Source organism: Panthera pardus, unplaced genomic scaffold (genome assembly GCF_024362965.1).
Source record: "Panthera pardus isolate Hobbes unplaced genomic scaffold, ASM2436296v1 HiC_scaffold_10, whole genome shotgun sequence".
Taxonomy (NCBI): domain Eukaryota; kingdom Metazoa; phylum Chordata; class Mammalia; order Carnivora; family Felidae; genus Panthera; species Panthera pardus.
The window spans coordinates 51,480,172-51,505,291 of record NW_026526655.1 but is presented as its reverse complement, the minus strand read 5'-3'; the positions used below and the strand labels follow the sequence as shown (position 1 = coordinate 51,505,291).

General features: G+C 35.1%; 1 protein-coding gene across 8 annotated transcripts in view; it reads right to left on the bottom strand.

Moving 5' to 3' along the window:
• The window catches only part of PDE1A (phosphodiesterase 1A), a 326,870-nt gene that overhangs the window by 90,826 nt on the left and 210,924 nt on the right, over positions 1-25,120 (bottom strand). For all 8 annotated transcript variants that reach the window (XM_019461229.2, XM_019461221.2, XM_019461239.2 and 5 more), the window contains one exon: positions 6,034-6,147. In XM_019461229.2, coding sequence (XP_019316774.1) covers positions 6,034-6,147 — 114 coding nt within the window. The remainder of the gene's footprint in view (positions 1-6,033; positions 6,148-25,120) is intronic.

Genomic DNA, 25,120 nt, shown 5'->3' with positions numbered 1-25,120 from the left:
GCCAAAGAACAAAATTCATTAACTTAAAGGAATACCTGCAAGTCCAATCATATCCAGGTTGGAATCTCAACTCTGTACAATTCTTACTCCATGTTAGTTCCTCTGATTATGACTTAATGCCACTACTTAATGTTTCCTCCTGTAATCTGTCCCCGTGCTTGGGTTTCCCTCTCTAACATACAACCTCCCTGTTTCTTGTTTGCAGCATTTGTCGTTGTGCTTAGTTTGATCTTCCTGGCTCTTGACAGCTCTAGCCACCAACTACGGGTACAGTTGTGCTCTTGATTCTACTGACCAGTGTGTCTGGTATTCATTTCAGGTACTCAGTAACTATTTGTTTCATGAGTGAATGTTCCTTGGTAAATCCCTACACTCAATGATTTCAAGAGACTTAAGCTCCGAGGTGCCCCTGACTTCAGTCGATTTCTACCAGAATAACTCCGGGAATTGCTGATTGACATCAAAGCATTCTTGCTCAAGTTAATCTCTCACAAAATGAAGAACTCTTAAACTTAGTAAGACACAGAAGTCAACTGAGAACGTTTTTATCAAGAGGCATAGCCTATTAAGATTCCTTTCCAGCAGTTTGGACTTTGCTTTAATTTCCAGGTAACTACATCCCACCTGTCTTCATTTTTTTTTCAGGATCAAAACCTATTTTTCAGGAAATTATTTTATGTATTCACTAGGAAGTATAAGTTATATATCTTAATATGATATGTATCCTAGAGGTATCTGCATTTTTATTAGTATAGTAAAAATAGTGGCTATTAATTAACTTTTACTCTATCAGGTATTGTGCTGCTTTTAATCCTCAGATCAACCCTATAAGGTTAGCATTGTCATCATTCTTATTTTACAGATGATGAAGCTAGGAAATAGAGAAGTTAAGTAAGTTGCTTAAAGAAAGGAAGTATTGAATGGAGGATCCAGGTTTTGAACAACCGATTCTTTCTAAATCCAGAATCAGCACTCTAACTATGGTAATTCTAAGCCTTGGATCCATTCACATTAACAAAATGAAGATATAATTTATGTTGTTCAATGGTATTAGTAAACATAATATCCATCTCTGTAAGTATCCCTCCCAGACAGCTGCCTCCCCTCATGAATAGCAATTCATGAGGCCACGGATGCTACTTTGCCTGGCAATATCCAAATCTAAATAGTGACAATCAGACGGATTTTTCTGTCTCTCTCTCTCTCTCTTAAGGCTACATGTTTCTGGATTACAACTGTTGCCGCTCTGAAAAACAATAGCCTGTAGGGACACATCTGAAAGCAGGACTCATAAAATATTTGCATTTACATTTGAAAATGTCTTGTTAAAAAACCAACAAACACTTGTATTCATTTAGGAAATTATTCTATAATCCTTCAAAGAAGGTCAGAATTCAAATTCTGTCAGAAACTCTGTTTCTATTTTTCTTATTTAAATCACCCGTTAAGAGAGATGTTTTGTTTTGATTTGTTTTCTTAACTGAAACCCTGAAATTACCAAGGCTTAGCAGAAAAAGGGATGGGTGTGTGTGTGTGTGTGTGTGTGTGCGCGCGCGTGTGTGTATGGGTTTTAAACTGATTCATAATTTGTTTTGTCCTGCTTTATTAGGTGTTGACCTTTTTGTGCAATCCAGCCCAAATTTCCAAAAAAAAAAAAAAAAATGCCTCTCTGGAATACTCCCTGAACCATTTTTTTTTCTAGAAAGAGAATTTTCCATTAAAAAATGTCACAGAAGTCAGCAGGTTTTTAATTTAAAGTTTAAAAGCAACTAAATTTTTCTTCATCCCTCTTCCTTCTAAATCATTATGTTTTACTAATATTCCAAAAGCAAATGCAACTTTAATAATTATATACACATCTCAACAGAAGCATTCTCAATTTACTGCTGTGTCTTACTAAGTCAATTGGAAATATGATATGTATCCTAGAGGTATCTGCATTTTTATTAGTACAATAAAAATTGTATCAAGCATCAAGTATTGTTGCTCTAAAATTTCTTGAGCTGTTTTTTTTTTCATCATAAAGTCACAGCCTTAGAAGATATACAAGAGATACCCTTAGGTTTAATGAGGGACATGATTGTAAATGTTAATCCACAGGCTCTCCAAAAACATAAATCCTGACTTGTTGCATTTCCCAGTTTCCACAGTGTAAAGAAATACTCCCACTGTAGCCAATTTCAAGCTACTGATGTGGCATCACTGAAGGCAGAGTTGGAAGTGATGCAAACACCATCCACACCACTGGTTCTGACAACCCTGACAGCACATGAGCTTTCCTCAGAATTTCCAGGAAGTCTCCGAAGTTGCCCAAGTCAGATGTTACTCAAGGGAAGCAGATGAGAATTGTGCTTAACAGCCAAGCCCTCAAGGTGGGTGCCCAAGCCCCTAAATCCATTAAGTTACTTTCTGTGTTCCCTCGGGTAGGTTGTATAACTTTTCTGTCAACATGTTTCCTCTTATTCATGAAGTATATAAAATGGTAATAATGTTTCTATCCCATGGGATTGCTGTGATAATTAAACGAAATAGTGTATTAAAATGCTTCAAAGATTTCTTGGCACAGAGCAGACTATAATAAGAGGCTTTTAGTTATAAATTTGGGTGTTGCTTTTCCAGGATCTATCATTCCAACTGTCAGAATGTTTTACGCATTGCCATCTTAATTTTTCAGAGGTCATTAAAAACCATCCTGCTCAACAGTAATAGCCCGAGAGGAGCCAGTTATAGAAAAAAGATCACTAAAAGCAATAACAGAAGTCATACCTTAGTTTCTGTGCCTAGCTTTGCCAAAGCCTAAGTCTGTGACCCTTGGAAAACATGTTTACTTCTAAGAGCTTTGGTTCTCTCATTGGTGAAGTGAAGAAAGTAATGGTAATCCTGCCAACTGCATCAGATTGTGAAGAGACTAATGTGAGCCCTTGGAAGACGGTCCAAATGTGGGTTATTATTATTAATCCAGGTTAAAAATCAAGATGCCATGGAAGCATGGAAGCATTAAAATAAAATAGTGAAGAGGTTTATATCATTTGAGTAAAAGTTGGGGATCATGTAGTGTTAAGAACTGGGATTTTTTTAGAAAAGAACACACACACACACACACACACACACATACACACACACACACACACCAGTTCTACCATGAAGCAGTTAAACATTTTTTTCTTTCCACAAAAAAAACAATTTTCAAATGAAAGGAATGATGCTTACAAATATAACATGTGTAAATGAATTAGGGATCATGGAGAACTAAGTTAACAAAATATCTATAGAATCATAATTTCTGGAAAGAAATACAATATAAAAATCTATCAAATGAAAAGCAAGATATTTATGAAAATTAGATAGCTAGCATTATGCCATCATAAGATGGTTAATGCAAATCTCCAATTCTTTAAGGTAAAAGTTCTTTAGTTTTATAAATAAATATAAAAAATAAAATGTCAAGGACTGGTTGAAGAAATCTTAAACATAATGGCCACTCAATTTGTGAATAATAAAAAGCACACATGAAAATGAAGGAGTAAGGAAATTACAGGAACATTAGATTTTTTTAAATATACAAACTTTGAATCTCTGTTCACTTAGAAGAACCATATACGTTATATACGCACTCAGTGAAAGTTAACGAAGAAAATAATTCTGCAAATAGTTTATGATCTTAAAGTGTGCCTATGATTTTCCCCCTAATTTATGAATCTAAGTTATGTTTTAACTGAAAAGTTCTGTTAACAGAAAAAAAATCACCTGTGCAACATAACCCGCACCATGTTCTTTTCTGTCCATTATTAGTGAAAATTCTCATCTGATATTAAAAAGGTCAGTGACATAAATGATATATCATGACATAGGAAGATCTCCAAGTTTCCTTATTTAAGGGGAAAAAAGCAAAATAAACATTGTGTATATAGTGTGCTACTTTCCATAAAAGCAAAACAGAAAAATACGAAATAAAAATTAGTAATAGATCATTGGAAATATACATAAATTTATGAATTGGAAATATAAGTAGATTGGGGTGGGATAAGGGTGGAGGCAAGGTGTTCATGAGGCACCTTTTACCTTATTTTGATTTTTTAAACATGTGAATTATTACCTGTGAAACAACAGTGGTGTGTGTGTGTGTGTTTCATCCACTACTCATAGACATATAAAACTTCAATTTTAGGGGCGCCTGGGTGGCTCAGTCGGTTAAGCGGCCGACTTCGGCTCAGGTCATGATCTCGCGGTCCGTGAGTTTGAGTCCCGCGTCGGGCTCTGTGCTGACAGCTCAGAGCCTGGAACCTGTTTCAGATTCTGTGTCTCCCTCTCTCTGACCCTCCCCTGTTCATGCTCTGTCTCTCCCTGTCTCAAAAATAAATAAAACGTTAAAAAAAATTAAAAAAAAAACAAAACTTCAATTTTACATCTGGCTTAACAGTTCTCCCCTCCCCCATGCTCAGGCCTGACTCACACATGGACATCTGCAGAAGGGAAGGGGCATGATGGATGTTCACTCTCCATGTTCCATCACCAGCACCACTCACTCTGCTGTTTCTTACCATTCAACAGTGTGATAGGAGTGGCAGAAAATTATAGGAGTCAAAGGGCATTATACGACTGATGTGTTTATTGTCATCTATGTGACAAATGCCCAAATACTGGTTATTTTTCTCTTCTGGGAGTTTTTGTGTATCCTTCAGAGAACTTGCTATACCAAGAGGTTACCTTGACCATTATGTGTTCTCTGATATCTGGGTTGAATCTTTTATCTCCCACATTCATTCAACAATCACCATATGCAGCCTCTTTTTCACCTTCTGAAGGCAGTTGCCTTTCAATACTGGTCAATCCCTTCAAAAGACCTATACTGCATCTGCTTCATGACTTTGAAAAACTTAGTGCCTTTTCTATGCTAAGCTCTGGAAGGAGTTTATTCTCTCCCTCCACAGTGTCCCTTTTACCTGTGAATTCAAGGTAGTCTGAATTAGCCTGCCACCTTTGACTCTGTTGAGATGAGAATCAGGAACCAGTCTCAGTACCCTCTAAACTGCTAGAGATAGTGCACAAATCTCTTACAAACTGTCATATCATACTCCACTAAGTCTTCTATTAGCAGTAGGATCCTCAGGACCCTCTCTTGAGGTTCTGAGGTAAGTATTCCCTTAGAGAAAAAAGGGGAAATGCACAGTTCTCTCTTAAGACCAGGGTTTTTTAACCTCCATACTATTGACACATGGGGGCTGTATAATTCTTTGTCGTGGGGGATTTTCCTGTAGCAGCATCTCTAGCCTCTACCCATCACCAAATAGTAGCACACTCCCATCAACCAAACCAAAAATGTCTACAAACATTGCCAAATGACCCCAGGGAGGCAAATTGCCTAGTCAAGAGCCACAGAACTAGGCTAACAACCTTCTTCAAATAAATCCCCATTTCTTAATCCCCTTACCACTCTGCTAAGCAGGAGGCTAGGTGATAAGGTTTAGGTGGTGATCAAATACACATTTGGGACTGTTTCTTAACAAGCCCTGAAGAGTGTCTAATAGGTATATCTTATGAGAATGCATGGGCATGTGACACCCATTTTCTCAGAAGGAACTCTTAAATCTGGAAATAATAGGAAAATCCTTACATCAGTAAAAATCGGTACAAGCTTACATCTGTCTCTGATGTTTACAAATCTGTGCCTAAGGGCAATGAGTGTAGGAGGAGAAGAGAAGAGTAGAGAAGAGTAGAAGAGTAGAGAAGAGTAGAGAAGAGAAGAGTAGAGAAGTAGAGAAGAGACTCTAATGTGTTCATTTTTATGACTTAATTGTTTGACTATTTTTTGATATTCAACTATTTGGATTAAAATGTGTATGTTTTTTAGAAAGATTCATAGTCCAGTTAAGTAGCTCTAAGAAAAAAATCTCTTTAAATTTTAATACGATTTTGATTTTGGTTTCATGACTAAGATATGCTAAATTCATGTTTGAGATAAATGAAGGCCAAGAAAGAGGAAAAAAGGGAGAGAGACAAACAAGATAAAAGGGAAAGGAGGCTAAAACTTACCTTGTTTCATCAATATAAACAGCTTCCAACACAGATGCTGCATATTCAATGTTCTTCTTTAAGTCTACGACGTTAACATCACCTTTTTCCAGCTGCTTCACTAAGCATCTTAGTCTGTTTAAAAAAAAGGAGTCAAAAAAGAGAGAAATAAGAGGAGATTTATTATAATCATATGGAAAACAGTCTAATATTAAATACACAAATCAATTTAAATTATTAACATATCTTTCTAGGTCATCAAATAGAAATATTTTGAGGAGTTTTTTGATATAATTAAGATCAGTTTTTCTCACTTAGACAACTCTTAAAAGTTATATTCACCTCTCAATAATATTAGGGGTGTACACTGTTATTTTAGGTACTATATTTCAAGGACAGTCTTTCTGAAAATTGAAAATAATATAGATATTTCCATAAAAGTATGTTCCCAATATTAGAATTTATTCTATGGCTGCTCTGCTTCTTTAGAGCTGGAACTAAAAAATTATTTAAGGGTACTTTTTTTTTTTACCACTACTGTGGCAATTATTCACGGTATATAGCAATAACAAAAATGAAAGGCAAAAGATCTGAGAAAATACGATTATGATGAGAAAAAAATCTATGTATGAATGCTTATTATTTTTACTGAAATGATTTTTCACCTGAGGCAAATATGTACAATATTTTCTCTCGCTTTTGTCCATACAATGATGTGTCCCAACTCTCTGAGGAATTTTAAAGCCTGGATCAACTAAGCCATGTCTGGAATCCTGACTCACGGAAACTGTGAGATCATTAATGGTATTGTTTGAAGCCACTAAATTTGGGGATTATTTTTTATGCAGCAATAGATATTTAATGAAGTGAGACAATACAAATTGCTACTATAAGTTTCTAACATTTTTAGAAATTTTTGTGCTTTAATTATAAACCAAGTGTTTCTGAAGATATTACCCTATACTAGGCAGAAAAGGAAAACAAATTCCTTATTCTCTACATTGTATAGATAAAAAATGTGAAGACAATTTATCCATTTTCCCAAGTTGGCAGACAATTTAATTCCATTCCTGAGCAAAAGTATTTCAGAGAGAATGGAGTACATCTACTTTTAGGCATTGTCTTAAAGATAGTGTAGCAGATTTTCTGAAAATTTACTTTGGATGATTTCCAATATCAAGGCTAAGGGTGTAAAGACAAGTTAAAATTTTCAGTAAGGGTTTTGACAAATTATTTCTCCATAGGAAAAAGGCACACCTAGACTAAAACTTCTTATTCAGAAATCTACAAATAATTCTCTTTAGTATCATATGCTTTTATATGGTAAAATATTAGCAGATAACCACATTGCAAAATAAAACTATGTATTAATAAATTAAATATTTCTCATTCATATAGTCAGCAAAACAAAACAAATCAAAGATAACAACTAAAGCAGGCTACTTATGAAAACTAAGCCTGTCTGAATATGATGATAATGGAGTAACACATAGAGATTTTTGTAATGTGTATGACCTATGTACATTATATTTAGTGAAATTGCCTTTTATGTGTGAAAGCAAAAGAAAAGAATTCACAGGTCTGCAGTGACTTAAAAATATATCCCTCATGTATCCTTCTTGTGAAAAGTACCTGGTACAGCTTGGTTGTATTTCATGGTTGTATGACTTAATTTTAAAAGCAGTAAGTACTTCAGATAATTGCTTCTTTTCTTCTGAATAAATAAATAAACTCTATTTTTATTTGAGTTAGCAATCGTCTCCACTAAAAAAATCTACATTTTTTCAAGCTCTCTTAAAGCTAGGTATAGTCATTTTACAGCTTTCTGGCCAAGGAGAGTACGAGGAGGTTGTTAAGACTTTTGGAACAATTATTTTGAAGAAGGCTTAACTCAGGTGGAAGGGGGTCTCTTTTATCCTTTCCGGTTCCTTGCTGCCCAAATGCAGTGGAAGTGTCTGAAGATCCAGTAGCCATTCAGAGTCTTGAGGCAATCTGGCAATCGGAAATTACCCGAGAGAATGGCAGACAAGGAAGATGGAAGTGGCCTGAGTCTCAGGCTGGGAATCCACCCTAACGAAGTCACCCACCTCTGAAGTTATTTCGTATGACAAAACAAAAAAGAAATGTTGTGTTTAAGCTACTATTATTTTGAGACTTTTATGTGCAGCTGAGCCCAATCTTAACCAATAAGTCAAATGAATAAGAAATGACTCAGAATTCAAAAATGGCGAAACATCATAGAAAATGAGAGGGGATGCCCCAGGGAAAGTGCCCACAGACAGGTGCACTTCCTCAATCATGACAGCCCGCAGTTGTCCTCAGGGGTATCATCCCATCAGCAGATCAGACCTGATGAAACCTCTGACAGGGAACATGCTCTTTCACAGAGACATCTTGATGTGGTTTAAAAACAAAGTTATGCATTTTGATATTTTAATAGGGGTATAAATCTATACTCTGACACAAGAAATTGCTCTGAAAAAATACTCCAAGAAGGTTTTACCACCTAGAAAATCTAGTTAGATAAGTTTATAAGTATAAAATCATAGTCACATCCACACACACACACACACACCCCACCCACACACTCCTAAACTCACTATGTTGATCCAAAAGACCGGAAGGAAATATATATTTGGGGGTTACTAGGACTTCTTTCTCTTTTTTTCCCCTGCCTGTATGCACCAAATTTCCTTTAGTGAGTGCAAAGTTCTATTTACATAAAAAGCAAAACTATTGCATTGTAAAAAGACTATTTATAAACAGAACAGCAGGTTAATGGAATAATTTATATAATTATTATTCCAATAGTGAACTTGCTTTTGTATTCAATTTATGCATAGAATAATCCCCAACCATCTCATTTAGGCTATTATTTCATTCTCTTTATAGATAAAAAGGTCAAATGTCTTTATTATTCATTTTCAAATGATCATAATTTCGAAACTAGTAGGTTCTAAAATATTAATGCTTTACCACATATATCTATACAAATTTTTAATTTTTTTAGTGTATTTTGAGAGAGAAAAAGTGTGTGCACAAAAGCGAGGGAGGCGCAGAGTGACAGGGAGAGAGAATCACAAGCAGGCTCTGCGCTGTCAGCACAGAGCCCAATGCAGGGCTCAGTCTCATGAACCGTGAGATTATGACCTGAGCCAAAATCCAGAGTCGGACACTTAACTGACTGAGCCACCTACGCACCCCCAAGTTTTGTATTTTTTTAAAAAAATAACTATATTTACCTAATTACTCAGTCATCCTATGGGTCAATCTCAGAACCAAAACAGGAATCACAGTCATGTGTAAAATGAACAGGTTCTCTTAATTTAGTAAAACATCTTTTTAATAATGATTTGGTTTCGTTCATCAGAGTAAAGAAGCATGGTGAAAAACAGTGTTCTTAATGCTGTTCTTAAGGTCTAGGTATGTTCTTCTGGTTCCAAAAGTTTAGGTTAAGTAGACTTGTTAGATGTTCTAATCTGTGCAGTTTCTGACCCACTAATCTGTGGTTGGAGACTCCACTGGCTACTTTGCTGGGTAGCAAAACGAGTTAACAGCTGTTCTATCAAACATAGACCAGCTATTTATAGGTCAATGATATTGCCAAAAAGGTGTTGAAAACCCCAGTCAGTTAAATAGATATTAAGCATTTATTACCATGCCTGTGGCTCTGTAAATATATACATTTATACATATAAATTATTTTATGTATTTATATACATATATATTAATACATATAAGAATATATATGAATGCATATATAAGAATGCACACACACATGTATAAGACATGGGCACTTGTGTGTGCACCACAGTATCTGTCTTCAAGGTATTTACAATCTCTGGGGGTAGCATGACATATGCACATAATATGGTCAAATGTTGAAATGCATACATTCCCCATTACTTCTTTTACACAACCCTGATTTTACACAACCCTAAGAAAATTGATTTAGTCATTGCTCCTCAAACTTTCTCATATCATCCTAGATTGAAGCTCTTCTTTCTTACAGAAATACCTTTCTCCATATCTCATCTTTTACTGCCTAAATCATGCTTAGTAAATAGGAATATCTTGGGTGCTACCTATATCATAAGTCCTTTGAAGATTACCATCCATTGTGTTCTCTTCCAACTTAGAAACTAAACCATACTTCATTTATTCCTCACTAAAAAAACTGAAATTTCTCTGGCTTCCTTATAATTTCAATTTTGTGTACATGATGTTTTTCTAATTGGTTTCCAATCCAATAAAAAAATGATAAGGACTACAAAGAAGCAGGATAATTGATCCATAATGAGGATAAAAATTAATCAAACTTGGCCCAAATATGACAAAGATGATAGTATTAGAAGGCAAGGATGTTAAAACCATCATTATTAAAACACAATTATGTAAAAAACATTATGCCAATAAATTCAATAATTCAAATAGAATGAACAATTTCCTTAAAAGACACAAACTATCAAATCTCAAAAAGAAATGAGTAAACCAAATTTGCAGTTTAAAGTGTTAACATAAAGAAACTTCAGGTCCATATGACTTCATTGGTGAAATATGAAAAAATATTAAGGAAAAATAATACCTGTTGTCTTCAAATTTTTCCAGAAAAATCCTATATTCTAATCCTAATCTTATGTCATTCTGAGAAGACAAAATTGCCCTTATAACAAAACCAGATGAAAACATTAGCAGAAGAAGGAAGAGGAGGAAGGGGAGGAGGATGAACAACCTATCAATAAATATGCCTCATGAACATAAATGTAAACAATCCTTAATACTTTGAGAAATCAAATCCCCCAATATCTAAAAGAATAGTACATCATAAGATTAAAAAATTAATCAATGTAACTCACTACATTAAGAGACTAAATAAGAAAGGAATAGACTAAATAAACAGGAATAGAGAAGAGCTTTCTCACTTGATAAAGGTTACAAAAATCTACAGCTAATGTCATAAGTAACGTTAAGTGACTGAATGTTTTCTGCCAAACATCACGAATAAGGAAGGGTGTAGTTTCACCACAGCTAGTCATCACTGTACTGATGTTTTAGCCAAGGCAATAAGGCGAGAGTAAAAGGCATTCAGATTGGAAAGAAAGCAATGAAACTATTTTTGTTCACAGGCAACATGATTCTCTAAGTAGAAAATATGATATAATATGCCAAAAGTTACTAAAAGTATTAAATTATTTTAACAAGCTTGCAATATAAAAAAGAAAAAGTCAATATCCTTTCTATATGTAGTCATGGGATAATCTGACATTAAAATGAAAAGCAGTATCATTTAAAATAGTACCAAAAAATATGAAATTCTTTGACATAAGTCTGACAAACTGTATGGAAGCCCTATACACTGTAAACTATAAAACATTACTGAAAGGAATAAAAGTAGACCTAAATCAATGAAATGCATGTGTTCATGGATTGAAACACTGAATATTGTTAATGCATAATTTTCCTCAAATGTAACTACAGATTCGATGCAATCCCAATAAATGTCCTAGCAGGTTTTTGTTGTTGTTATATATATTGACATGCTAATTCTAAAATTCATACAGAAATGCAAAGAACCTAGAATAGTCAAAACAAATGTAACAAAAAGAACAAGTTGGAGGACTTACACTATTTCAATACTTGTAAGACTTTAAGACTTATTTTAAATTTTTTAAAATGTTTTGTTTATTTTTGAGAGACAGAGAAAGAGCGTGAGTGGAGGAGGGACAGAGAGAGGGAGACACAGAATCTGAAGCAGGCTCCAGGCTCTGAGCTGTCAACCCAGGACCTGACACGGGGCTCAAACCCGTAAACATGAGACCATGACCTGAGTGGAAGTTGGCTGCTTAATTGACTGAGCCACCAAGCACCCTTTCAAGACTTATTTTAAAGCTACAGTAATCAGTACAGTAAAAATAGCATAATCTGGTACATTATTAGCACCAAGAGGAGTCTATAGATCAATGGAACAGAATATAACCTAGAAAGACAGCCACAAATATAGAGAATTGATTTTGGAGAAAAGATACAAAGCTAATTTAGTGTAAAAAAGACAGCCTACATAATAAATGGGGCTGGATAAATAGAAATACTTATGTGTAAAAGGAACTTTGATCCATACATGTACCATAAATCTAAATGTATATGCTAAAACTGGGAGCCTAGAAGAAACCATAGGAGAAAATTCTGTCATCTTGAGTCAGCCAAAGATGTCCTGTACACAACACATAAAGCACTATCTATAGAAAAGGTAGTAAGTTAAACTTCATCAATATTAAGAACTTCTGTCCTTCAAAACATTGTTAAAAGAATTAAAAGAAAAGCCATAGACTAGGAGAAAATATTTGCAAATCATATATCTAATAAAGATCTGTATCTAAAACATCCAAAAGAACTTGCAGAACTCAATAATAACAAGACAAACAAACCAATACAAAATTTACAAATGATTTGAACAGACTCTTCACCAAAAAACATATATTCATTGCAAACATGAAAAGATGCTCAAAATTACTAAGTATTAGAAAAAATTCAAATTAAAACAATAAGATGCAATCAAACACCTATTAGAATGGCCAAAAGTAAAATAACTGATCATACTAAATATTAGTAAAGATGTAAAGCAACAAAAATTACCATACACTATTGTTGGTAATATAAATAGGTACAATCATTTTGAAAACAGTTTCTTAAAAAGTTAAACATGTATCTACCATATGAATCAGCCACTCTATTCTTTGGTGGAGAGGAAAAGAAACATATGTCTTTTTAGAGACTTGTACACAAATATTCATAGAAGCTTTATTTGTAATAGCCTCCAAATGGAAACAACCCAATAGTTCATAGAAAAAACAAACTAGGGCATATCCATCCAAAATTCTACTCAGCAATAAAAGGAATGAACTACTGACATGACTAAATGCCAAATAATTATGCTAGTGAAATAAGATATGTGCATACTGTATGATTCCACTTACACAAAATTTTAGAAAATGCAAATGATCCTTACAATGACAGGAATCAGATCAGTGGTTGCCTGGAATAGAGGAGGAGGAGGGGGTGGGGGTGGGGGAGGTCAGGGAGGAAAGGGAAGGAAATATTACAAAGAAGCTCAAGGAAACTTTTGAAATTAAGAGAGATGTTCATTTTCCTAATTGTGGTCATGATTTCATAGGTGTATACATATGTCAATTTTTACCAAATTATAAATTAAAAAATGAAATATGTAATCAGTAATTTGAGGTAGAAAAAGGATGTATGCAAAATAGATGCTTCTCTTACATATCTTCCTTTTTCACCAATCTTATTAAAATATTAAAGTTCTAATGTATACTAGTAGAGACACAAAAAAAATCAAGCAGCATTACCCTCCTAATGATCTTTTCCTAAAGAGAATGACACTAATCTTTGATAATTCATAAGGCTTATAAATCAGCCTGAATATTATGAACAGATTTTGATCTTAGCTTACCTTACCTTGTAATGATCAGAATACTTAGAAGAAAACAGGAATGAAAATAGAAACACCATCTTTGAACATAACCGATTGGCTTTGCGGTTCAAGAAGTAGTTGTAGAGTAGAAACAATTTCTACCTTTGAACAAAGAATCCTGAGCTGTAGAAAATGATTTTGTGTTTTTATATTCAAATATAGAACTGCCACTTTCCAAATGAAAAAATACTCAATATAAAATGGTGTTGTTTTCATAATCAAGTACTCCAAATACTCTAAACTTACCTTCTAAGATACTGCTACATGACCCAATCTTGCAAAAGAACCACCTGCATAACGAAGATTATTCTCATATTGAAAAATCTTTTGTGTCTATGCAAGTTTTTATTAATTCTAGGATGTAAAATGCCCAGGACATCTCTAATGCCATAGAATCTGAATAATAAAAAAATAAAAGCAATTTAAAAGAGAATTGATAATCATTAAATCCCTATCAACATCCCCATTTGTGACCTGATTGAAATATAAAAGTGAGAAAGATATGGTTCTAAGAACACCGTACTAAGAAGCATGAAAGGTAAAACTAAAAGAGTGTCTCTAGCAGATTTTAACATTAGCACCAAAAGATGGCCACACACAGGAGTGTACAAAAACGCACAAGTAGAGGCTATCAACAAAGAAGCTACTATGTAGTTTTCAGTAAGTCCTGTTGCCTCTGATCCCAACATGATAAAAAATTATAATAAGAAGCCATTAAATAATGAAATTGTCTTACCTATTCTGCAGATCAGTGTTCAGGAAATTAAATCCTAACCTTAGTCTAAAAAGCAAGCCTTCTTAGATTTAGATTTAAAGTATTTTTAAGACATTTTCTTTCAGATAGTCAAATGTTAGAATAATTATAAAGCCCCTGTTACCTTTATTTTATGAGATAAATAATTCCCACAGCAATAGGTGTCATTAAAAGCAGTGGGAAAATTTGTATAACAAATATTATCAGCCTTTAAAATAAATTTATATTCTACATTTAAAGGAGAAAACTAATCCCACTAAGGTGGAGAATATATGATGGAAAAGTATTTTGGGTGAGGAGTATTTTTCAAATACAAAAGAATATATAATTATTCTCTCTCTTCTGCCAAAAATCACAATTTAGGTAAACTATTCATCATTCTACCTTAAGTAAACTTTTTCTTACAGAAATGGGCATGCATAATCCCCACTATGTGGAAGAATTCTTTTTAAGTGCATAGATACAAACACTAGAATAGTTAGAAATGCTTTCAAGATTAATTTTTTCCTCCTTGGAGGCAAAAGAATAGTAAGATCATATTGACTCCACAGAGGGAACCAATCACTTGTGCCTGGTTACTGTTTCCCCTCTGAAATACTAAGGGCTGTATGGACTGCAGGATTTTCTTTAAAGGATATATGTTTAAATAAATATGCAATAATTAAATATATATTTATATACACATATATTTAAACACATATTTAACTATATAAATATATTATAGATTTAAATATATATTTGTATTTATAAAAACATAAATATGTAAAAATATATTTATAAAATATAGTTATTACTTTATATAGTAAATATATTTATTTACCATATAATATATATAAAATAAAAATATGTATTAAACTATTTTATTTAAAAATTAAAAATACTAGGGCGCCTGGGTGGCTCAGTCAGTTAAACATCAGACTTCAGCTCAGGTCATGATCTCATGGTCCATGAGTTCGAGCCCCACATCGGGCTCTATGCTGACAGCACAGAGCCTGGAGCCTGTTTCGGGTTCTGTGTCTCCCTCTCTCTCTGCCCCTTCCCCGCTCACTCTCTCTCTCTCTCTCAAAAATAAATAAAGATTAAAAAAATAAAAATAAAACATATTATTATATATATATTTAAATCTATGTGTTGTGAAGAAGAAAAAGTAGTGACCTTCATCTACTATTAAGGTATTTATTTAAACTAGGGAAGAAAGATTAGGAATAAGGTGTACACACCAAAGAACCACTAAGAAAACACATATGCTTTGGAAAACACATATTTAGCACAGAGCTCAGGTAGCCACTCTGTGCTAAATATCTTTCACTTTTCCCTCCAATTGCACTCTACTGGAATGTACACTTCTCCTTGCCCTTAACAGGGGTTGTAAAGAATACATCAGGTGACAATTTGGGTTTCACAAATAGGAAGTATCACAGGAGGTAGAAGAGAGGAAGAAGAATGAAGTCAGAGTATTATTCTTCTCTTCTCTCTGGATGTTGACCCCCTATAGAAAGTCACTTGTCAGGCAGCACTATCCCTTTCCACAGAATTCTCTTGCAAACTTTCTGTCTCTCATCAGGGATAACACATACCTGGAACCCCATGTTACTAGCCCAGAAGTACTGTATTATCCTGGTGGTTCCCTACATGCACCCCACAAATATAAATACTCTCTTTTGTTAACTACCCCTCAAATTACTCATTTTGACTATGTCATCCTTTTTGCCTTACTTGTATCAACCTCCTACAATGCTATCCTCTCAAACCAGAGACTTTCAGATACTTTCAGTACAGTCCTCTGGGAGTGCTGAAAAGACTGTAGAGACAGGGCATTAACATTAGTGAGGGCTCACTCTAATTATATTCACCCTTTTCTGGTATTCATGGAGAGGAGCAACATACTGATGGGACAGCTACTTCAGCTTTCTAGAGTGATCAGCAATCAACTGAGCTCTTCTTCATGGACACTGCACAAAATGCTGAGGGTCAGCTGCTTCATAGGAAATGGAGGAGAACGGATGAGACCAAATTGCCACTTTCACACTGGAACAGCCTGATGCTTAAAAGGGGTGCTATGGGGAATGATTGATGCTAGCTGGGTCAGAGAGCATGTGGTATAATTTTTCAAATTAAAAAAAAGTAGGCAAAAAGGATTTGTGGTTTATATTTAAGCCTGATGGATTAAAAAAAATGCCTTTACTACTGTTCACCAATGAAATACCACTAACATCACATAAAGGGATTGAAAAGGTAAAAGAGCTATGAGGAAAAATAACAGAAAAGATAAGAGCAGAGAAAAGTTCACAACACAGTTTTGGGAAAATTTAACAGTGAGATATGGTGACTGACTTAACAGAAACCAAGAAAGAAAAACAAACCAAGGTACTTTCAAAAGGTGATGACACAGAGAAGCAAGACAATTATTCCTCATAGAACCTTGAAACAGCTTAGGGGATAGGGACACCAAAGATCTTATAATGCAGGGATCTGGCTTCAGGCTCAAAACAGGAGATTGGTTAGAGCTTTCAGATTTATTTTTCCACCCCAACTAGCAGGAAACTATCCTTACCTATACTTACAACAAACATGGAAATGAGACAAGACTGCCAGATTGCAAATAGATTAAATGAAAGTCAGTATGTTGAACGATACCCCAGGTTTCTTTCTACCACCTATTTACAGAATGAAGACTGAGAGATTCATTGTGGGAAAGACTGAAAAGCCCCAGAGAAAGAAAATTTTGGAAACAAACAGTTCACAGCGTGCTCACCCTTCAGTGAAGCTCAGCAGGTGACAAGGCACCACCTAAGCAGAGAGAGAGAGATTCTAATCACTTCTCAGAGCCACACTCTTTAATATTAATAGCCTGTCAACAGTGAGCAAGCGTGAAAGGAAAACCTCCAACATGAAAGACATGGACAAATATAAATAAAATAAAAAAACTTGGGGAAAGCAGAAATAATACAGAGACTAAACAAAACATTGAAAAAAATGAGAAAATAAGAGATTTCTTTGAGAAAAATAAGAGCTTTCATCCATGAAACAAGGACATAACACTACTTTTTAAAAATGTAATGAATGGTATTGAAGGGGCTCTTGGAAATGAATCCAATGATTTATGTAAAAATGTCAACAGAAGGAGTAGAGGAAAAAGTCTAATATCCTATAGTCTAATATCCTATAAAGTAAGCAAAAAGACAGCAAGAGGGAAAATAAAAAAAATAAAGATAAGAAAATTAGAGGCATTTAGTTCAGGAGATCTAATATCTAGTGAACTAAAGTTCTAGACATCAAGGGGCACCTGGGTGGTTCAGTCAGTTAAGTGTCCAACTCTTTTTTTTTTTAATTTTTTTTAATGTTTTATTTATTTTTAAGACAGAGAGAGAGAGCATGAGTGGGGATGGGGCAGAGAGAGAGGGAGACACAGAATCTGAAGCAGGTTCCAGGCTCTGAGCTGTCAGCACAGAGCCCAACACGGGGCTCAAACTCACAAACTGTGAGATCATGACCTGGGCTGCAGTCAGACGCTCAACCGACTGAGCCACCCGGGTGCCCCAAGTGTCCAACTCTTGATTTCGGCTCAGGTCATGATATCATGGTCATGAGATCTAGCCCCTCTTGGGGCTCCATGATGATTGTGTGGAGCCTGCTTAGGATTCACCCTCTCTATCTCTCTTTGCCCCTCCCCGGCTCATGCATTCTCTCTCTCTCTCTCTCTCTCTCTCTCTCTTTCTCTCTCAAAATAAAAAAATAAACACTTAAAAAATAAATTCTAGACATCAAGGATAGCGGTAATTAGTAACGAAAAAGTCAATTACCCAGAATTAAGAATCTCCATTTTGAAAGGTCCCACCAGAGTCAGTTTCAAGGGCATATGAACTGGTAGTCACATAGGACCTGTGCTTAGAAAGACACCACTCTTGGTTTCGCACTCTGCTGTCACCATCTTGAAATACTTAATTTTTTAAAAATTTTTTTAAACATTTATTTATTTTTGAGACAGAGAGAGACAGAGCACGAACAGGGGTGGGTCAGAGAGAGAGGGAGACATAGAATCCGAAACAGGCTCCAGGCTCTGAGCTGTCAGCACAGAGCCCAACGCGGGGCTCAAACTCACAGACCGCGAGATCATGACCCCAGCCCAAGTCGGCCGCTTAACCGACTGAGCCACCCAGGTGCCCCAAAATACTTAATTTTTGAAGAAGGAGACCTACATTTTCATTTTGCACCAGGCCCTGTACATTATGTAGTTGGTCCAGGGTCAACCTAGAATTCTATACTCAGTCAAGCTATCAGTCAAATTTGAATAAAAAATAAAGGCTTTTTCAGACATTAAATGACTCTCAAAATTTGATTTTCCATGCACTCTTTTTCAGGAAGCCACTTGAGAGATGCATTTGACCAAAACAAGAACATAACATGAATCTAATGCAGATGAATGAATAAGGGAAGTGTCTGAATAAGAGATATGTGACCATCCTAGAAACAAACTAGTCTAGATGAAGTAGGAATGCAGAGGAAAGAAAGTGGGAGGAAGTCACCAGGGAAAAAAATTGAACTGATGAACAATGGAACTGACAGGATGTTTGGAACTTTGTTTTGACAGATCAGTGAGCATTCATAAAATTATAAAATATATTTGAAAAATACAACAATTATGAAATCAAGGAGAAAGAAAAAAATTATATGAGATAGGAAAGTCATTTGATTGATGCTTTGATTGACAAGTGAATAATATTTAGAAATCACTGCTTACAAATACAAGTGACTTAAAAACTAAATAAGGAGCAGTATGAAGGAAGTTGGTGAAGTGAATATGTGAGAGCTATTTCCTCAGTTATTATTATGGATGTCAATTGATAAAGTCTGAAATTGATAAATCAAGAAATAGTAAAAGCATATTATTTGGAAATATGCTAAAGAAGGAAGAACTAGAAAGAAATCATTGAAGTTATCTATTTCTGGAAAATTGATTGCTGGGTTTTTAAAATATTTATTTATTTTGAGAGAGAGAGAGTAGGAGAGAGAGAGAGTGTGTAAGCACAAACATGAGTGGGGGAGGAGCAAAGAGGGAGAGAGAGAGAATCTCAAGCAGGCTCAACATTCACCAGGGAGCCTGATGTGGGGCTCAATCTCATGACAAACCATGAGACCATGACCTGAGCCAAAAGCAAGAGGTGCACACTTAACTGACTGAGCCAACCAGGCACCCCAACTGCTGTTTTTTGATAATAATAAAAATAATTTTAATGACATAATCCCCTGTTAAAGTAGAATATTCAGTAGACTGCTCACAACACAAGTGACTGAGCTTAGAATTCAGATCCTTTACTTGATAGTTTCAGAATCACCCACCATGAAAAATGTAAATTACTGACAAATAACAAGATGTTGAAATTCATCTTGAATTCAAAACAGAGAAAGACTGAAAGGGCACAACACATTCTAAACATAAGTTGATGGTTAATGTTAATCTCCAGTTGTTCTAGGCTTTTAGACACACAGTGAAGCCAAGGGAAAGAAAATTATACATGGTTATCACATATACACCTGTTTGTCGCATGTTCCATGCTCATGAACTGAACTAACAGAAAACAGGCCCCTGTGTTTCAGATTTGAGGTAGACACACAAAAGAAAATATATATGTGTATATATACACATATAGAGAGAATTCTCTCAATTCTCTATACTAGTTCTACTACTTCTAGCTCTAAATTCTTTATCCCTTCTTTCCCCAATCATTTTTTTTTCTGCCACGGAAAAAGATTATCTTTTATTTGTGAAAAATATTCTATGATTTTTTTCAATACCAAATAGACAATGCTCATTTGTACTAGCTCTGTACATTTTCTGCTTCGTTGTTGTTATTTTGGTAAGTTATTTAGGTACTTCATCAAAAAGAAAAATTTTTTTTAATTTTTTTTTAACGTTTATTTATTTTTGAGACAGAGACAGAGCATGAACGGGGGAGGGGCAGAGAGAGAGGGAGACACAGAATCTGAAACAGGCTCCAGGCTCTGAGCTGTCAGCACAGAGCCCGATGCGGGGCTCGAACCCACGGACCATGAGATCATGACCTGAGCCGAAGTCAGACGCTTAACCGACTGAGCCACCCAGGTGCCCCAAGAAAATTTTGATGTAACTGTAAAGAAGAGAAAGAAAGATATAGGAAGTAGCATAAAGTATGAGAGCACAGTGAACTATAATCGATGAATTTATTATTTTATTGCATATGTATCTAGTTTTGTATATTACAGTATTGCATATGTATAATACAGTTTATTACATATTACATATTTTTTGAAAAATCAGAGAAAGGCATATTGGGTAGTGCTACAAAAGTAAAATTAGAATGTGGTTTAGAGAGAATGAAGAGGCTCTGCATGTAAAGAGCACTACGAAACTGTCATGTCCCTGAAGTAATAAGAGACTGAAAACCAGCAAAGTTGAGTACTGCATTGGCTGAGTAAAGAAAGCTCAGCACCAGTTCCACCAAAAATAACAAAGGTATGTTTAAAAGTGGGTTTACGACATTTGCTCTTAATTAATACAGTACCATGTAACAACAGACTTCAAAAATACACTAGCAGAGAAAGAAAGTAATAATTAAAATAGATTTTTGGTGAAATATGCATTAAAAAACTATGGAAAGAAAGTACAGGTCTACTGCACAGGCATCTGGAACCACAGAAAAGACACAACTGACACAAGTAAGGCTTCCTAGAAGCAGAGAGGGAGAAGGAAATACCCTGGCTTTTCTCTTCCTTCTTACCTATCCTGCAATCTTCTGATGGTATCAGCCACTGGCCAAATCTAGCCAGGTGCCAGTTTACACAGGAACCTGGGAAATCTAGCTGTGATGGACACAGGGCAGAGTGGGAATAAGGTGAGGCACAGACCCAAGGGCAAACAGGCCCTGGAACATAAGACATGGTAACCAGAAAGTGTCAACATTTTTTCTGAGGTTTGGAAATAAGGCAGAAAGGTAGGTGAGATGCCTTCCCTGACCTGTTGGGGCAGGGTAGAACAAGGTTATCTAGAGGATTGAACAACCCAAGGTTTGAAATCCTTTTTTTTTTCTTTTAATTTTTAAAAGTAGCCCAAACACAGTTTAAGTAGATTTGTACAGAGTGGCAAGTACTTGAGAATTAATATAAAAGCTTAAACTTGAAATTACAATGTTCAACTTAATTTCTTTTTTCTTTTTCCAATGCAAACCCGATATTGGCAAATAACAGAGGTTTTTATAGTTTTTTAGAGACTCTCCATAAATTATCTTCTATTAAACAATGACCAGAGTATAAAAAAAATAAGGTATGTGGTCACAATTCTTAGAAAGCAGATTGTCGTTTTTAGCTTGGTTTTTATTATATAAATTATATTTATTATCGATATTATTATAAAGGCAATGAATATTCACTATAAACAGGCAGCAGATGAGATTTTCAAAAATAGTCTGTAGCAGGAGGAAAGGAATACCATCCTGTATTTCTTAGCAAGTACAACATAAATCTTTGTGATAAATAGGAACCCACAAAGCATGCCACCACCATAAACTCAGAGGGCTCTCTGAAATATGTAAGGTAGAAAGATTATTCTCTTTTTCCTTTCTTATTTATATAAGGTCCATGCGCCTTTGGGTTTAAGAACTATGCCTGTTTTTCAGTTCCCAGGATAATCTCAGAGTGGAGAAATTTCATCTGCCTTTCATGTTCTCAGAGTCAGAAAGCAATAGTAGATCTCAAAGATCAAATACCCATTTGCTCTCAGTCTTCTTTAGGGTTGGTTCCCTGGGGAGCCAATGACCAATCAAAACAGAGAGATTTTCATTTATGAACTCAACTTTTTAAAAAACTTGCTTTCTTCTTCTTTCCATAGTGAATGCATTTCTAAGAGTATCAATCCTGGTTTCCTACCCTGTATTCTTTTAGTCTTCAAATTTATAGCATCTACATATTTTAAGAAGAAGATTTTTGTAAGATCTAAAATATGAAGATATTTTTTTTCCTTGATTATTCTTTGGCCTTTACTTTTAAAACATTTTTATTAGAGTAAATCATGCACAGATATCTATCTATCTATCTATCTATCTATCTATCTATCTATCATCTATCATCTATAAATCCTTTCATAAAAATTAGCAGTTTGGGGCACCTGAGTGGCTCAGTGGGTTGAGCTTCTGACTCTTGATTTTGGCTCAGGTAAGATTGAGCTCCACCTCAGCCCCCTCCACCCCACCCCCTGCACTGAGCATGGAGCCTGCTTAAGACTCTCTCTCTCTCTCTCTCTCTCTCTCTCTCTCTCTCTCTCTCCCCTTTGGCCCCTCTCTCTCATTCGAGTGTGCTGTCTCTCTCTTAAAAAAGTTAGCATTTTTTTTTCACCCACTCAATCTCACTCTGTTCTATTTACCAGAGATATCTACTTTAAAATATTTTGGCTGTTTCTTCTGGGACTTTTCTCCATATTTTTAAATGGTATACTTATTTTTTTAATTCTTGACTTACCAATATTAGATATTGCCTATTGGCTTCCTGTTATGATAGATAAGGGTTTAGGTCTTTTATATGTCTGACCGACCATTTTATATTACCCTAAATTCCCAATACTGTTCTATACTACTCTTAATTTAATCAGTAATCAATAGTTACATTTTTAGGATATGTACACAATGCTCATTACATGGCCAAAAAGTATATAAAGATCACATTTCCATTCTTGGAGTTTAAAAAATTTCCTGAAATTATTAAGTACCTCATTTTTTACTACCATTATTTTCTCTATGTCTATTCTATATCCCCCCCCCCTCCCCAATCCCATTTACATCTGCCAATATTAATCGACAATTTCCCTCTTTTATTCTGGGGACTTCTGTCTTGTAGCTCTTTAGCTTGTGGCTCAAACATGGATGAGTTACTCTCTAGATCTGAAACATAGCTATCATCCTGTGACATGCTTTGGCCATACTCCGTTATGGTATGGATCCCCTGTTTCTGGATTCTATGACTTCCTCTTTTCTGAATTCTCCCCTGTTTTACTGGAAAGAGCACATTCTATAGTAGTTTCTAAGACCGTGCTCATATGACATAAATCTTTGATGGGAATGCAAGCTGGTGCAGCCACTCTGGAAAACAGTATGGAGGTTCCTCAAAAAACTAAAAATGGAACTACCCTACGACCCAGCAGTTGCACTACTAGGCATTTATCCAAGGGATAGAGGTGTGCTGTTTTGAAAGGACACATGCACCCCCATGTTTATAGCAGCACTATCAACAATAGCCAAAGTATGGAAAAATCCCAAATATCCATCGAAGGATGAATGGATAAAGAAAATGTGGTATATATATACAATGGAGTATTACTTGGCAATCAAAAAGAATGAAATCTTGCCATTTACAACTATGTAGATGGAACTAGAGGGTATTATGCTAAGTGAAATTAGTCATAGAAAGACAAATATCATATGACTTCACTCATATGAAGACTTTAAGACAGAACAGATGAACATAAGGGAAGGGAAGCAAAAATAATATAAAAACAGGGAGAGAGACAAAACAGACTCATAAATATGGAGAACAAACAGGGTTACTGGAGGGGTTGTGGGAGGGGGGATGGGCTAAATGGGTAAGGGGCACTAAGGTATCTACTCCTGAAATCATTGTTGCACTATATGCTAACTAATTTGGATGTAAATTTAAAAAAATTAAAAATAAAACATGTTAAAAATACATAAATAAATCTTTGAATCTGAATGCTAAAAGCCTTTGTTCTTTCTTTCCATTTGATTGATAGTTTGACAGCATATTCTAGATTGAGAAGCATTTTCTTTGAAAATCTGAAAACTTGCCTTTACTTCTTCTGCCAAGGACAGACATGTGCTTGGTCACTCTGTTCCATTCTGACAGTTACTACTATTCCTCCTATCTACATATTTCAAAATTTCATTAAGATAATCTATTCTCTGGGGTGCCTGGGTGGTTCAGTCAGTTAAGCATCCGACTTTGGCTCAGGTCATGATCTCACAGTTTGTGAGTCCGAGCCCTACATCGGGCTCTGTGCTGACAGCTCAGAGCCTGGAGCTTGCTTTGGATTCTGTGTCTCCCTCTCTCTCTGCCCCTTCCCATCTCATGTTCTGTCTCTGTCTCTGTATCTCAAAAACAAATAAACATTAAAAAAAAGATAATCTATTCTCTAATGGCTTCTCTTTTTTTCTCTTTGACTTTGTGGGTTTATAAATTTTTACTTTTCTACTATCATTCTAGGGAAAGTCTCAAGTTGGAAGGGAAATAGATATATGTGACAATCCACCATCTTTATTCAAAAGTAAGGATTTTCTTTTCTTGCTGCCTAGCTAAATTAGCAAAAAGGATGTTAGTAAAGTGTAGCTAAGATGGAATTTTTTTTTGATGAAGTACCTAAATAACAAAATGACAATAATGAAGCAGAAAATTTACAGAGCTAGTACAAATGAGCATTGTCTATTTGGTATTGAAAAAATCATAGAATATTTTCACAAATAAAAGATAATTTTTTTCTGGGCAGAGAAAAAATGGGGAAAGAAGGAATAAAGAATTTAGATTTGGAAGTAGTAGAGATAGTAGAGAGAATTGAGTTTATCTAGAAACTAGAAACTTAGTCTCTTGATTTGTATGCAGTTCTATAGTTTTTCTACTTCATTACTCCCTCTAAAATTGTAAAGGCTGCAGAAGACATACTGTAAGGGAATCGGTGTAGTCCAAAATGCATGAGTCATTTTCATTTGCTAACTTTACCATTAATTTTCTGTCTTCATCAGTTACTTTAGCATTTGTATCTCAAGGTGTATACTGTCTCACCTGTGTGATGCTTGTTTTCTTCTACAATTTGCTTTTCAAGGAAACTA